Source organism: Elgaria multicarinata, chromosome 1 (genome assembly GCF_023053635.1).
Source record: "Elgaria multicarinata webbii isolate HBS135686 ecotype San Diego chromosome 1, rElgMul1.1.pri, whole genome shotgun sequence".
Classification (NCBI taxonomy): domain Eukaryota; kingdom Metazoa; phylum Chordata; class Lepidosauria; order Squamata; family Anguidae; genus Elgaria; species Elgaria multicarinata.
In genome coordinates, this window is record NC_086171.1 from 154,381,617 (window position 1) to 154,398,261 (window position 16,645).

General features: G+C 41.4%; 1 protein-coding gene across 2 annotated transcripts in view; it reads left to right on the forward strand.

Moving 5' to 3' along the window:
* The window catches only part of AKR1A1 (aldo-keto reductase family 1 member A1), a 32,415-nt gene extending 15,979 nt beyond the window's left edge, over window positions 1-16,436 (forward strand). For both annotated transcript variants that reach the window (XM_063139862.1, XM_063139852.1), the window contains exons 3-9: window positions 2,859-2,978; window positions 4,809-4,960; window positions 5,630-5,825; window positions 10,083-10,282; window positions 11,365-11,437; window positions 14,149-14,235; window positions 15,941-16,436. In XM_063139862.1, the coding sequence (XP_062995932.1) occupies window positions 2,859-2,978; window positions 4,809-4,960; window positions 5,630-5,825; window positions 10,083-10,282; window positions 11,365-11,437; window positions 14,149-14,235; window positions 15,941-16,006 (894 nt within the window). In that variant the 3' untranslated portion in view covers window positions 16,007-16,436. The remainder of the gene's footprint in view (window positions 1-2,858; window positions 2,979-4,808; window positions 4,961-5,629; window positions 5,826-10,082; window positions 10,283-11,364; window positions 11,438-14,148; window positions 14,236-15,940) is intronic.
* The last annotated feature ends 209 nt before the right edge of the window (window positions 16,437-16,645 follow it).

Below are 16,645 nucleotides of genomic sequence, written 5' to 3' on the forward strand. Positions count from 1 at the left end.
TATGAAACCTGAAATGTGTTGCAAGAAGAATTTCATAAGCTGAGCCACCATTCATAGTTTGTTTATAGTAACTTCTCCAGTGGTGACTATAAGTCACGCCTAGAAGGGAGGGAGGAAAGATCTTATCGTTTGTGTTCTTGTGAGGGAACTGGAATTGCTTTATCATTGTGACTAAGAGACTCATCTCTCATTCAGGTGACCTTTTAGAACATCAAAGCATGTTGTGCCATAGTCACTTTACCCATTGTCTAGGCTTCTGATAAGCAAAAGGAAATTAAACTTGACAGGTAGTAGAGGCTCTGGTGTGTGTTTTTAATAATAAATAAATCTATAAACCAAAGGTGCTCATGTCTTTTGTGGCTTTTTTCATCTCCTTTCCAACAAAACACACAAGAGCTTTATGAGATGAAACATGTAGGTTTTCTTTTTATTCTAGAATTGCTTCTGTAATGTTTACCAAAAAATGTTTTTCTTCTCATCAGAAAACTGAATAAAGGACTTTTAAAAATATTAAACATAGTTCCTGTGGTGATGGGGGGTGTAGTATCTTTTAACTTGCTGAGAATCACATACACATTATCTCTATATTGATGTGCTACCAAACAGTGGTTCCTGTAGTAGCATCTGCATGGCATCAGTTAAATCTGATCTTCAACCGGTGGGTCATGAGATCAGTCCAGATGGATCGCGGCAAACCTGTTGCTGCCATGTTAGGCAATTGTGAAATTATGAAAGTGGGTCCCATGTTGCAGGTTGAGAGCCCAAGGTGGGTCTCGGGTCTGGACCAGTTGAAGACCAATGAGTTAAGTGATGTCAGTGTTGCATTGCTATGATACAGACATAAGCCTCATTCAGACAACATGCTAAACCATGCTGCTTAGCCACAAAATGGTTAACGGAATGCATGCATTCCATTAACCATTTTGTGGCTAAGCAGCATGGTTTAGCAAGTTGTCTGAATGGGGGCATAGCTTTAAAATGGAAAAGTAATAGCCTATGAAAAGATGGAGGGAAGTGTATTTCTTCCATTTATAGAACTGTGTGCAGTTCAGTGCTGTCTACAAAGACATATGAACCTGGACCTAGCCTTGGGGTGATGATGGTAGATGTATTCCATATTTATCTCACCTTTCCTCCAAAGAGCTCATAGCAGCACATTTGGTATGGTCCCCCTGAATTTTAAACTCACAACAACCTTGTGAAGTATATTCCAAGTGAGTGAGCCTTGTGGCTGAGCAGGGATTTGAATCCAGAGTCTGAAGTACTTGTATAGTTCAGTGATTCAAATTCAAGCTTGACTGGGTTTTTAGCAGGAGATTGCACTATTTCAAAGCAGTGAACATTTAAATGTGGTGGGAAATAAAATAGGAGTCCAGAAGCAAAGGTGGGGATAAGGGAGGCTCCAAGAATCAAGATAAGGAGTTGGTCCATGGCTTGTTGCACTGGAAACTGGAACATGCTTTGTCAAGGATTATTCAGTGACTTCCTGATTCTTTCTTGTTAGCGCCTCTTCCTGATTTTTATATCCTGTAGCAGCCTATCAGGGTGAGCAAGCTGGTGAAATGATCAGAAGCAAGGACATTTTTCTGGGGGCAGCAACATCAGTGAGTTTCATTAGGATCCCTTGAGTGCCACACTGAAGTTTGGCTGGTACCGTATTTTCCGGCGTATAAGACGACTGGGTGTATAAGATGACCCCCAACTTTTCCAGTTAAAATATAGAGTTTGGGATATACTCTCCGTATAAGACTACCCCTCTTCCAACACACACCAAATAAAAATTAAAAAAACATCAGATTTGATTTCAATCCTATTACCTCCTTCTCTGCCTCTCAGATCTCACACACACGCGCACACACAGACCTCCGTCAGGAGTTGCTCGCCCCCCCTCGCTCTCCTCCTTCCTTCCCTCCCTCGCGCTCTCTCACTCGCTTTCTCTCTCTCTCTCTCTCTCTCACACACACACACACACAGAACACAGACCTCCGTCAGGAGTTGCTCGCCCCCCCTCGCTCTCCTCCTTCCTTCCCTCGCGCTCTCTCGTTCGCTTTCTCTCTCTCTCTCTCACACACACACAGAACTCAGGAGCTCTCGCTCCCTTTGCGTTCCTGACACCCCCTGACACCCTCAGAACCCAAATAGTAAGTTTGGAAGTTACAGCACCCGCCCTAGACACCCGGCGTATAAGACGACCCCCGACTTTTGAGAAGATTTTCCTGGGTTAAAAAGTCGTCTTATATGCCGGAAAGTACGGTACTCCAATGTTATTTTATATTTATAGCAGTTACTTGCTGCTGCTTTATTGCAAAGAGGTTTTTAGAATTTGTATTGTTTTAAGAAAGCTATTTGGGAGTGTTATTTGGCCTCTAAACATCTGGATCCTAGAGGTGACTTCCTGCTGTAATATGTGCTCAGTCATTTCCTAGATGAATTTCTCAAACAGTTGACATTTATGGCTCTCCACAAGGAAATGGAAAGTCAACATCTCCATCAGCAGGGAACAGATTGCACATGGAGCATATATGACAAATCACACTCCAAAAAACCTCTCCTTCATTTTAGAATTGGAAGCTGGGGCGGGGGACCAAAACCTGATTGGTCTCTCTGTTAATTGGCCTCTCTGAAAGTTTGCTAATTGGCCTCTCCTTGTTCAAATATCTGGGTGCCCTAAGGTGGGATTTTCCCTCCTTAGTTCTCTATCAAGCCTCTCCTATTTCTCTCAAAGGATCTGTATGCTTCCCAACCATATACAGGCAGAAGTATGTGAAGAATCTACAGTGTTTGTTTTGTCATTAGTTCAGCTAAAATAGAATAGGCTTCCCCACATTCTGATGTAATCTCTCTATTTTCTGTTTTAGGTGAAGGAGGCAGTTAAGTATGCCCTTAGTGTAGGCTATCGCCACATTGACTGTGCTCCAGCTTACAGCAACGAAGTGGAGATAGGTGAAGCTTTCCAGGAGACTGTTGGATCTGACAAGGTAAAGGAAGCAAAAATGTATATGAGTTGACCCTGAAAAGTAATTGCAAAAAGACCATTGTGTATTGTTCATGTTTATTTCAGATTGGCTCTGCTTACCAAGCAATCTGAATAATTACCTCTCCATCATCAGAGAATAATTACCTCTCCATCATCACAGCATCAGAGAAAAAACAACGTCCTGCTGCTTATTCTGCTGCTTGTCCTTCTGTTGCTCTAAAGTTTTTTACAGGGCATAATTTAAAAAGATTATTGTTTTGGTCCTGGAAATGAAGCTTCTCTAGCACACTCTAATTACTCTTAGGAGCAGAAAATAAAACTCAGTTTCATATGCCCATAACCGAGAGAGCAGAAAAACATCTAATCAAGGGATAAGCAACTTCTTCAGCAGTGAAAACAAATCACAAATATGAACTGGGAAAGCACACGTAATGTTCATTTTGTGTGCACACAGTTTATGTAATCTGCATAGTATTGTCTTTCATTTGGTAGGTACCAAACCAGAGAGAGTTGACAAGCTGCATATTGTGCTATTTCCCAATAGGGTTATTTTGAAATGTGGGCAGCTTAAGATGGTACTTGAAATACTTTCAAATCTTAGTGATGAACTGGGGGCATTTTTGCTCATTTTCTTGTTTCCAGCTCCCTACAGGTTTTAGGTGGTTTTTGTATCTTCAAATGTATCTCTGCAGCCATAAGAAACAAAGACATTCTTTTAAAGAAATGAGATCTGGAAGATCTTTGAACTTAATTGCCTGTGGCGGGGCCCTAAGTGAGGCAATGTGGCCTACATGTTCACTCCTGATCATGGGCAACGCAATCCTAAATGTTCATTCTAGCTCTTGCAGTGTAAACAGTGGATTGAAACTAACTTTTTCTTTAAGGTTTCAAATTTTGGGTTGGGGTATATAAAAATTACAGCTGGAATGCATGGACTGGGATGTGTAAAATGAAATTACTAGTCCTCCAGCACTGGAATTCTAAGATTTCTCTTACAATAGGAACTGTTGTTTGAATAGGCAGCTGTTTGAATAAGTATTACTTGCAGCTAAGGAGACAAAAGCATTTAAAAATGAGAGAGATGCATGGATTTGAGAACTTTTAAGAGATGAACATATAAGGAAAGGGCTTAAAAGGGGAGGGCAAAGAAACATGTTCTTAATGCGCAGAGAAGGGGAATCACTGGCAGCTTAGGATTTGAAACTCTGTTAATGGGTCTACGACGATGAAGATGAGTGTATAGAATGGATAAGGAAGGGGAAATGACAGATAGCATTAGGAGAGGGGTGGAAATTTGCTGAGAAAGTTATGCTTGTTGTAAAATGGAAAACTTATTAACAGTGCAATGTTATACATGTTTAGACAGAACAAAGTCCTGCAACTCCCAGCATCCTCAGCCAGCCATGCTAGGAATTGTAGGGATTTTCTCTGTCTGAACATGCATAGGATTGCACCCTAAATATAAAGTTGATATTGAAGTATGACTTGAGAGAACTTTGAAACCACCAACTCCCCATCTGCAAACACTGTACAGTCTCTTAAGAGGCTTGTGCTGCCTAAACATGAGCCTTTTAGAACTAATCCATAGTTTGTCTGGAGTGAAGCTTCTCCTGTGCTATGCTGGACAGCACCCCTTTCCTTAGTTAGCAGGGGTACTTCACCAGCCTGGAATGGGAAGAGTATGGGAACCATGTAGGTATGGATACTACATTTTGATTAATTGAGTAGTGTGTGACTTAGAAATGGCCCTTATTGGTGGTGCTGTTCGGTCAGGTGCTTTCATTTGATTTAAAAATAGAACAATGAGTCTCTACCTCCTTCTTTCTAAAAGCCCGTTAAGAGGGAAGAGCTGTTTGTTACATCAAAGTTATGGAACACCAAGCACCACCCAGAAGATGTGGAGCCAGCTTTAAAGAAGTCCTTGCAAGATCTGAAGCTGGAATACCTAGACCTCTACCTCATGCACTGGCCCCATGCCTTCGAGTGAGTATCAGTAAGAAGGAAATTCGGATCCTGGAACCACAGCAACTGTGTAGCACCAGAGTAGTAGGCACGGGAGGGTCAGATGTCTGTCACCATTGTTGCCTGATGAGCCTGGCTAATCCTATCATCACTTTTTCAGAGTTTACAGCAGACACTACCTTTTTGGTTTTGTTTGTCTCCACCATTGAGGGCTTGAAATTCATTCTTCTGTTTTAGGTGTGTGTGTGTGTGTATACACACACACACACACACACACACACACACACACACGGAGATTCTTAAAGGCCTAATTCTGCACAAGTCCAGATGCTATGCTAGGGAGTATGTTTGGGCTTTTCAAACACAAGTCTATAACTATAAACAAAGCTATGCCCAACTCCTGGGAATTATTTTTCCCTCATGATTGATCATTCAGTTGGGGATGCCATTATTTTGTATGGCTCATAATAGTATGGGATTTGTTTTAGTTAGTAACTAATTGGTTTACTAATTCCATATAGACCAGGTACCCATATACTAAGTGGGAATGGTAAAGTCTGAGGAAAGGAGTCTATTTAATATTGCATCATATGAAATGAACATTAGCTCTTAGTACTGCTTCTAGTGGGTTTAATATTAATGGACAGTGATTGTATTAGTTACCTACTTGCTATCTGTATTTTAAAATAGACGGGGAGATAACCTCTTCCCAAAAAATCCTGATGGCACAATGCGTTATGACTACACTGACTACAAAGAAACTTGGAAAGCCATGGAGAAGCTAGTGGAGAAAGGTTTGGTGAAGGCTATCGGGCTATCCAACTTCAATAGCCATCAGATTGATGATATCCTTGGCATAGCCTCTGTCAAGCCAGCTACACTTCAGGTATGGCACAACTAGGAGAAGGGGAGCAGGTTGCTTCCTGAGCTGATGATTCCTTGATGAGGAAAAAGGATAACTTCAATTTCTATTGAGAGTGGGCAGAGGAAAGGCTGTGGCAGGGAACTATAGCAATTTTGGGTGCCTACAACATGGAGGGTCCTGTACAAACTGGTGTATGTTTCATGCATAGGATTTAACCAGGAAGTTTACTTGCCCTTTAAGAAAAAAGAAAAAAAGGGTTTAAGCAATGAAGATTTCTAGCTTTAAAAATCCACTGTTTATTCATAAAGGCTTTCCTTTTAAAGAAAAAAACATGTAAAAATATCAACTTTCCCTCCCTAGCACCACTTAGACTGTGAGCTCTGTAACCTCTCCATCCCACAGCAGAAGTTACAACAAAAGCATTGTTAACTAATTAGTGTAAAGCTCATGTTGCCATGGGCACAAGCAGTCCTGATCTTTTCCTGCTTTTTTGCCCCTCAGTCTCCTCACCACAGAGGGGCTCATGAGTAATATAAATATGGCTCATGCATAGTGAATCCCCCCTCTGATTCAAACGAATTCAGCCCAAAAGCTTTGTTTGTACTGTGTGTAGAAGAAACAATGGCCCTTTCTCAGAATAGCCCACCCCCTGTGTTTCACTGTAAGCCACTGGGTTGGATGAAAAGGTGCCTTTCCATTTGCAGCAGGGCTCCTTTGGTTTACAGAAGGGGCTTGGATCCAGAAAAAGCTTCCACAGATGGAAGGTGGGGGAGGCACTTCTGGAGGGTCCCCAACGCCCTGGGGCAAATTTTTAGAGGGGGGTAGGACTAGGAGCTACATAGGGAAGGGAGAGGACAGACCCAGGAGCACCTGTGAGAGAAATCCAAGTCCATGGAACTCTAGACCTAATCCACTGTTTTTAGTGTCCTTCCTGATTAGAAGGAGGCCGATTCAGAGCAGAGACTTTTACAGAGAAGCAAACAGGCAGTCTTCTATAAGAATGGTTAACTTTGTTACATCTCTGTGCTGGGCATGATCAAGTGTTCAAACAGCACCCTATGCTGAGAGGAAGTGGAATTACCCATTCACAGTTAGGGGTGTCAAGCTCACCAAGCTTTCTGTAGCTCCCCTCCCCTGGACTCCGGCCCACTTACCCTCAAGCTAGCCTGACTCAATCTGTATTGAGTCAAGCCAGCTCATGGATTTTAGGTTTCTTTTTGTTGCAGGCACAGTGTTTGCAAGTTAAGCATATTTATGGTCACAAATTATGCAAATTAAGCATATTTTCAACTGCAATTTGCGTAAATGCTGATTTTAAGGGGAAAAGAACCTGCTAAAGTTCTTGGATTTTGGGAAAAAGCCCCTGGCTTGGCTCACAAATGCAAGCCTAGCCAGGGATTCTGGGGAAATCCAGCAAGCCCCCAAAAGTCTGCCATCCCTATTCACAGCAGTGTCTCATTGGAAGGGGGCAAGGCCCAGAGCAGAGGGTCCTCTAGAGTTGTAACAGATGTTCTCCCTTGTATGTGAGTACTTCAGGCACATAGGAACTTTTAATTCTTTATTTTTATTTTAACTTTATTTCTTATGGTACCCTAGTGTGCCCTGGCACACAGTTTCAGAATCCCTGTGATACGGAATCTGCCTTATCCTGCTGACGTATTCGGACTGATCTGCCCAAGTCCTTGGAGGCCAAACATGCTGTCCCATGGCCATGATGACCCTTGAAAGGATCATTGCAGATTTTGACTGGCTCATGGAATCCTCTGTCATAGAAATGTTTGATAAAACAAAACCTGCCCTAATAAATCTCCTGCAGCATGACTTCCTTAAGGAATGCTGTGAGACAGGTTATTTGCAAATGAGAGTCTGTAATAAAATTCATTTTATGAGGTAATAAGGATCATTAAAACCAGGTGACATGTCTAGCCCTTCTACCCCTGGGTTGGAAGAAGGTGTTTCAGGTGATCAATCAGAATCAGACTCTGAAGTAGAGGAGTCGGCACCAGAAACAGGCCAGCCTGTACCAGTGGGGGAGAAAGCTCTCATGAGCTCTTCACCAGCTGGGAGTGAACTCTCTCCAGAGCTTATCTCGTCAAGGAAAAATAATACACAGTTAGTGGGAAGCCAACATTCTTTTGAAGGAGAGAACATGCACAGGTTAGCTGATCCTAGAGTACGCCACTGACTAAAACGGGTGAGAGTCGGCCCGGCTCACATTTCGTCAGAAGCTGCCTCAGAACTAGTCTCTCTGAAGTTCTGGGAACAGGCTTTCCATTCTTCTTGAAAGGACAATTGTCTTGCTTCGTTTGCATAGTTTTGCCTAGGGGGAAAGATCCTAGAGATTAGACTCTCTTCAAGTGGGAAGAGATTTTTATTGCTTGAATAAAGCTTTGTGGATTACTTAGCAGGCCTCCTTATTGTCTCCCAAGAATGCAGGAGGTTTTGAGAAACACAACACCAGGTGTCTGGGTGGTGAAGGGAAGATCACATTATTTCACAGTAGAAAACAGCTCAGCTTTCAAGAGATAGTCTGTCATGGAAGTTACACAAATTCATGGAGGATGGTTACTACTCATGGTTACTACTCATGATGGCTATATACTCCTTCAAGGATCAGAGGCAGTGTGCCTCTTTACATTAGTTGCAGGTGAAAATGAGCGAGAGGGTGCTGTGGCCCTTAGGTCCTGCTTGTGGGCCACTGTAAGATCAGAATGCTGGAGTAGATAAGCCTTTGGTCTGATCCAGCACAGCTCTTATGTTGTTATTATACCTCCTCCAGCTTTCATGGTTTGATTGTACCAAATTATCCTGTCCAAGATAGACTGCAATCAATATGTGATTGGTATTAAAGAAATTACTATTAAAGTATACAGGAAAATTACACTATAAGCAGATTGTAGGTAGTAAAGCAGGGGTGGAGGACACATGGCCTATGGGACACATGCAACCTCCCTTTCCCATTTTTGTAGCACCTGTGTCTGCACAGCTGTAATTCACCAACGTGGCAGTTGTAGATAAAGACTTGGTTTTGCTGTTCAATGTGGAGCGTGGCTCTTGTTATAAACCAAAATTGCGCTCCCCAGATGGCACTCCTCACGTGTCTTGTTTAACAGCAAAATGGTGTTTTCTCTGCTGCTACAGCAATTTCAGAGATGCAGCAGCAATTCTGGGGAAGGTGCAGCCCCTGCTGGGTTCTGGTGGGGTGGATGGCTCCGAATTTGCCACCAGACCAGCTGAGGTTGCCCACCCCTGTAGTACAAAGTAAGGTATACGTAGTACAGAAGATGTCATTAGCCCCAGCAATGTAAAGTTAAGAAAAGTGAATTGAGCCTGCTTTTTAAGCCTTCTGCCCCACAGATTGAACACTTAGCTCAAGGGTGCAGAGCCTCAGGCCTGTAGGCCAAATCAGTTCCTCCAGGGGCCCCAATTGGGTCCTCTAGGGTTCCCCAGTTGGCTACACTGCCTTTCCCCCAGCCACTGACTTTTCAATGGTTCGTCCGCTTTTGTGCAGTTTTCTTTCCATTCTAAAAACTTGAAATGCCTTTCCTAAGGCTTAGTAACTTGTAGTAAGAGCTTTAAGCTAAAATATGCTGGTATTTTGGCTCTGCCCATCACTGGAACGTTGTTCCCAAGAGCTCCTCCAAAGTGGAATTTGGCCCTTGGGCTGAAAGATGTTCAACGCCCCATCTTAGCTGCTAAGATGTAGCACATACCACACTTCTGCTTTAGATTTTGTAATGCTAGGAGTGGGAGGTTTTCTCCAAGTAAGAGGCTTTCCTCTAAGAAGAAAATTTGGCTTGAGACCGCTATTCTGCTGTTGCTTCTGCCCATTTATGAAATGCTCATGCTGGTCTTCCCTCCATCTGCAGTGCAGGCTGTGATCAGGCACAAGGTGGCAAACAAAAGTTAACAAATTTACCACCAAGAAATAGACCATGCAGGAATGCTCATGGTGGCCTCCACCTTTTCCTAATTGTGAATGTTGAGGCTTGTTTCTCTGAAATCCAGGGTGCTTCCAGACAAGGTGTTTATCATGCCATCATCCTGGCACATTCACAGAATTTTACAGGGGGTCTAGATGTTGTCATCTTCCACTCATAATTCCATGTGGTTCCTCTCCACTTCTTCTGTCTTTTTCCTTACGATGGAAAATCCATGAAACCTTTGGATTGTTAGCACTAGGACTTCTCCATCTGGAAGCACCTCCACCATTTTAGAACTGTGATTTTATTTTATTTTTTGTAGCAGCTGCTCACTACCGTATTTTGCTTTTAACAGGTAGAATGTCACCCTTACCTAGCCCAGAATGAACTGATAGCTCATTGCCATCAGCGAGGGCTTGTGGTGACTGCTTACAGCCCTCTTGGTTCACCCGACCGAATGTGGAAGCACCCAGATGAGCCAGTGCTGCTGGAAGAACCTGAGATAAAGAAATTGGCAGAAAAATATAGCAAATCTCCTGCTCAGATTCTCCTCAGGTGGGTAGTAAGGAGCTAGCATTTTGTTGTGGAAGATGCTGAGGAGTTTGGGGGGTATATAGAGGTACTCTGAAGCTTTCTGTGAGGGTTCATGGGTAATATCTTGCTTTGTTGTGCATATTGATTTTGTTTCTTAATAGCAAAAAAATATTTTCAACAGTCTCCCATTTCTTATCCAGTGGGATTTTTTTTTTGATCCTGCAAGAGCTGAAAGGTTATCGTGAGCTGTGGGAGTTAAGTGAGCTTAATACTCTGCCAGATGGTTTCAGCTCCTTGTAAGAGCACTGGAGGCTCCAAAAGCTCACCAAGTGAGGAAGAAGAACCTAGTATTAGGATGGGAGAGGACTGTAGGATATCAATGTTGGCTATATTGCCCAGTTATTAGCAAGGCCCAAGTAGGCTCAAATTTTAAAAAGTGGCCATTGATTCATACACTTTAAAATAACTTTCAAAGGAACTGGTTTGAAGCTCCTGCTAGTATGTTAATGTGACACTGTCACCTGGTTCACATGTCACGGACACAATTCCTGGATCGTTTTAACCCAGGAATTACGGGGACTAGTAGACCATGTGGTAGCCACTTCCACTTTTAATTAACAAATCAGGAAAGCCGCATTCTTGGGTCGTTACATGATGTACAGGCCTGGAAACACTGAGTTGTTTATGCTTGCCCCAGCCTCTTCCCTCCCACTCAGAACCACTGTGGCTAGACAGGTTAAATTGCCTGTTTAGCAAAAATGTAGGGCGGCCGGAACATAGGGTCAAAGATCATCTCTGTGCTCCAGCTGCCCTGCCTTGGATATTCGGCAGCCTCTGGCTTTGGATGCTGCCAACTATCTCTATAGGATTGCACCCATAAAGTGGAAATGGCTTGCACACTGGACCAATCCCTGGAGTAAACAACTGAGGTATTGCCACCATGACATGCAAACTAAGTCTGTGTCTAGCTCTGAGCCCTGAAGATGCCTTGGAAAGCCACAAAGGTCTAGAATCATAGAGGAAGGCAGCAGTGTCAGGATAGACTGTTTTGGATTTGCTTAAGCTGTGTGGAAGAATCACTTCTCCTCTGACTCTTAAAACAGATGGCAGATGCAGCGAAAAGTGATCGTCATTCCCAAGAGTGTTACACCTGCACGCATACTTCAAAATCTCCAGGTAAGTGAGGCCTCCTGCTTGACCTTCCAGAAGCAGAGAGCAGACAGCTTTGGATGGCAGCATCAAGGCTTCAGCATTGGTTTTTTTTCTTAGTAATATTGCGTAAATAAAGTAATGTGTCATCAAATGGTGTAGCCATATGTTTCACTAGAACCAATGCAGGTACACATATCCTTCCAATTTGTTCTGTGTAGTTGTAGTAGTAGTAGTAGTTGATCAATTCTTTTTCTATTGGATGGTGCCAGTACTGACGCCAGGCTTGTCTGGGGGGCTCTGATTTTTAGAGACGGGAGTGTATTGGTTTAGCACATCCAGTCATTGCAATCAACATATTCAATCTGCTACAGCTGACCCTCACTTGTGAGCAATTACCATCTGCCTCCAGTGCTTGAAAGAGATTTTCCTTTTCAGCTTTGATCTCTGTAGTTTCCAACAGGACCAAACACTCTGTATGCCATCATGTTAATGTACTCTTTTAACATTACAGTTCAAACACTGTTTTAAACGTGGACTTTCCTTTTGGATTTAAATGAGATCATCATAACCTCTTTGATATTTCTCCCAAGGCTTTTCTTTAAAGCACAGACAAAAATAAATCTCTTATCCATCAGCACCTGCCCTTCTAAAAAACATTATTGGAAAAACTATTCCATTATTTTGTTCATTTATATTAATAAGCAGGTGCATGGCTCTTCAGGTGCTATTACAAGGGATCCTGCCTGATCTGCACACTCTGGAATCCTGTTGGCAATATCACAGAATGCTCAGGCAGTTTCTTCCAAACATTTTGGGAGTGTGTTCAATGACTTATTTCTAAAGGAGGAACTTGTTTGTGATTTGGGGGGGCGTTTGCCTCTGAAACGATAGCAGGAGAACTATTAAACAGCAATTCCATCTCCTCTGAAGTTAGGCAGGATAGGTGAAGAGCCAAGCTGGGCAGATACTCCTGGAGGAATAGATCATTAATGGCCACTCCAATCTCTCATCTACTAAGAGTGAGAGGCTTTGAGCTGGGAATCACTGGCCCTGCTGAAGAAGCCCATCTCTGCCCCTACCATGGTCAAACCTTCAGCTAGACTTTGGGGAGCCCCTGAATGAGAACTCTTCAAAGAAAATTAGAACTATTTTGTTAGTCATGAGATGACATTTCCATCTTTGTGTCCTGACCCAAAACATCTGACAGAGAAAGCATGGCATGCTCTAGATGTTGGGAGGGTACTCAAAGATGTAGAGCGTATCAAAGATTTTATGCTAACAAGTTAATATCTTTATCAAAAAAAAGTCAGAAAAAGGCTATGAAAATCCATAGTATTGAGGTGGTTTGCTTACATCAGCCTTTGCAGCAGCATGCCTGAGGGTGTTGTGACTCATTTAGTTATAAGGGCTATGACACAGCAGACATCTGGGTCTGTATGGCCATGGAAGACACCCTATAAAGCCAATACATGGCCACTAGTTCACACCTTTACTAGATAGTGTAACGTAGACCAGCCTTCCCCAACCTGGTATCCTCCAAATGTTGTGGACTATTTATTTATTACATTTTTATACCACCCAATAGCTGAAGCTCTCTGGGTGGTTCACAAAAATTAAAACCATGAAAAGCATAATAAAACAATCAACAGTCTTAAAAAACAAAAACGAAATACAATATAAAAAGCACAACCAGGATAAAACCACACAGCAGAAATTGATGTAGATTGAAATATGGAATTAAAACAGCAAAGTTTAAATTTAAGTTAAATTAGGTGTTAAAATACTGACAAAATAGAAAGGTCTTCAGCTGGCGATGGAAGGAACACAGTGTAGGCACCAGGCGAACCTCTCTGGGACTACAACTCCCAGCGTGCTTGACCATTGACCATGCTAGGTGGGGCTGATAGGAGTTGCAATCCAAAACACCTGGAGGGCACTGGGTTGAGTACTCTAAGGTAGATTGTTAATAATCTTCTGAAGCTGTCCTTTGGGAGGAATGTTTTGCAGAGGGTAGGTAAACCCCATAGCCTACAATATGGACTCTCTCCTAGGGACTTTGGCTTTTCTACATCCCAATAGCTCTAATCCTGGAGCGGGGGTGGGGGTGGGAAAACAACACTCTGTTCCCTAGCTGTAAATCTCCTTGAGGAACAGAATGACAGCTTGCCCTACCTGTTATTTCATACTCATGATCCACTTGCTATCTACTAAAAATTCTTTAGCTCAAACAGCTCACTTATAAGTTAATGTCAGATTTCCTGCATAAACAGTTCTCGATCATGTTTCCAAAGTTTGTATTCGTTTTTTAAATAAAATTCCATAAATGGGTTTTTCACACACACTCACCTTGCAAGGAAACCCTTCCCTTGGGAAGAAGTCATTAACCTTAATGTTGCTTCCTTTCATCCCTAAGGGAGTTAGTTCCATAATCCAAGCTGTTGTCCCACTCCTCAAGGAAAATGCAGATTTACAGATAAGTAAGGAATAGACTGTTTTATTTCCACTTAGCCTTTCCCAATCTATAGGGGAGACTGGGAAAGGAAGAATATTTCATATATACCATGCTGACTGGCTGACAAAAAATGATACGTTTTCTCTAGGTAGGAAATGCTTATACTATCTCCATTTGCATGCTCCACATATGAGGAGTACATTGAAGCTAGACTGGCAGGGCAGGATGGCTCACAGAGTAGCATAACCTTAATAAGTATCAAAGTGTCTGCTTTTGGTTTTAGGTGTTCGACTTCCATCTGACAGCTGAAGAGATGAGCTTTATTGGGAGTCTGAATAAGAACTGGCGATACATTGTGCCAATGGTTACGGTAAATGTTGTCTCGGTTGTTCATATAAGGCATTTTCACTGTAATTGAGGCTTTGTATCGCAAGCCTTCTAGGAATGTGTTCAATCAGTCACCTATCCTTCAGCCAGAATTTTATGAGTTTCTCTCTTGGCAATTGGTATTCGGCCAGCACAGAACACAGGGAAACCCATTGTGTAATTGACAAGTTATTTTCTTAGTATGATTATCTGTTGGGAGTGATGTAGGCTAGCAGCAGTGTAGCATTTGATTTAATTTTGAAAATAGATGTTGGATGTGGTGGGGGGCACATTACTCTAGTCAAAATCTCTAGTGTGGTTTTGGAGGCAGGCTAAAACTTTTTTGTTTCGGCACGTCTTTGGGGAGTAGGCTGGACTTCTGTTTATGTGTTATGTATATCTTGTGGTTTTTTTCTAAGTATTTTAAATGTTTTAATATTGTAGTATGTTTAATTATATTTTTAATTTTTGTATATTTCTGTTTTAACTATACATGTTTTAATTTGTAAGGCCACCTTGAGTCCCAGATTTGGGGAAAAGGTGGATGATGATGATGATGATGATGAATAATAATAATAATAATAATATAATATAAACTCATTTCTTCATGATAGAAGTCAGTGCCATTTACTACATAGAAAGACTGATTAGTTTCCATGCAGTTGGCTGATCCAGGTGATAAACTGCTTTAAAATGCTATGGTCCTTGCATGTAGCCTCAGGAGTTATTTTTGGATATCATTTTGGCCTTGAGTGAGGGAGAGAAATAGAGCAGCCAGTATTTCTTCAGCTGTGTTTTGTTCATGTAAAAAAAGCATAAATAGCCCATGAAAGGTTTGAAAGCCACCTCCTACATGATCCTTGTATTGCTACCAAAATGCTAGCATCAGAAAATGGCTGAAAGCATTAATTTTGTTGAATAGGAGATGCATATGGTACTGATGCAGAGGATGTTTCCTCCAATTGAAAACAGGATCAGTATTTCCTTTGTGATAGAGAGGCACAATGAGAATGGAAAGTTTTGTGGGTTTAGTTTTGTTTTTTATTCACTTTATAAATGCATAATTTAAACTTACTATACAGGCTGTACTGTTGGTGTTGCATTGCCCTCTAGTGGCTTTTTGGATACTGAAGAAAATTATAGGGTCAGTTTAAGATTTTTAAGAACCCTAGATTTTAACCAAGGCTTTCCATAAAACCATCATGCCTCCTTGTCATCCTCTTTAAGGCTTCATGTTTTCCCTTATTTCCTACACTTTTTGCATGTGCATGTCTCCAACAACACTTTTTATTTGTATTGCTTCTTTTTAATAACCACACCTATGAACATAATCCTTTTTAAACAAATATAAAACCATGTTCAAAATGCTTACTATTCTCATAGGGATCTTGTTTGGAAGCTCTAATTTTTATTATTGCACTAAAATAAATAAATTGGGTATAAGGCTGCTTCATCAGAGGCCTAATCTCTGGATTTCTTTTTTACTATTGTGGATTTTTATTTATTTTTTACTATTTTTGCCTTACTGATATAACCAACATGGTGCTATAAGTTGCTATTGCTACAGGATTATTTCTAGAATCTACCAGAATACAGATGACAGTTTTGCAAGTAGATATGAACATACACCTGACAAAAGCCATTCCCTCCCTGGAATAAGTGTAACAATTCTGCTTCCATTTTACTGACACTTTCCTTATCTTTCGCAGGTTGGGGGCAAACTGGTAGCAAGGGATGCTGGACACCCCCTCTATCCTTTCAATGAACCCTATTAACTCTAACAGTTTACAAGACGGAAGATAGAACTCCACTCAAGATTGCCATTGCCATCATATATTAGATTTTTAAAAATCAAAATAAAACATTTTGTTTCTGTAGGATTCTATTTATAACCTTTATTAATTAGCATGTATTTATAAACCAGTGAGGGATGTTGTATAGGTTAAATTTAACAACTTTCAACGTTTCAGTAGGACTTCAAGTATATGCATCTTTACAAACCTTGGCCAAAGTCCTAACTGGAAACATGGTACCCATGCTTTGGAATAGGAATAAATTGCATGGCATTTGTGGGGTAGATACTTAAAAATAGAAATGCATTTTACATTTCATGTCAGTAGGCTATGGCAGCAGTGTTATTTAGCTTGACCCAGAATGTTCTTCATAGCACAAACCTACTTGTAGTAAATGTAGTTTTAAACAGAAGATGATACTTTGTTCTGATGCCACCTTTAAGGTTCGATGAAAATCATGTGCTATCCAACCCTATGTATTAACTGAACCAACACTACTTGTACAGCATGAACGCTTTAGGATAATTTTCTAAGGTGTGCTTTTTACTCTTATTTGTCACAATCTTTTCCGAGATGCCCTCCCTTATTTACATAGACATGTGCTTTATAGTAGAATGGAAG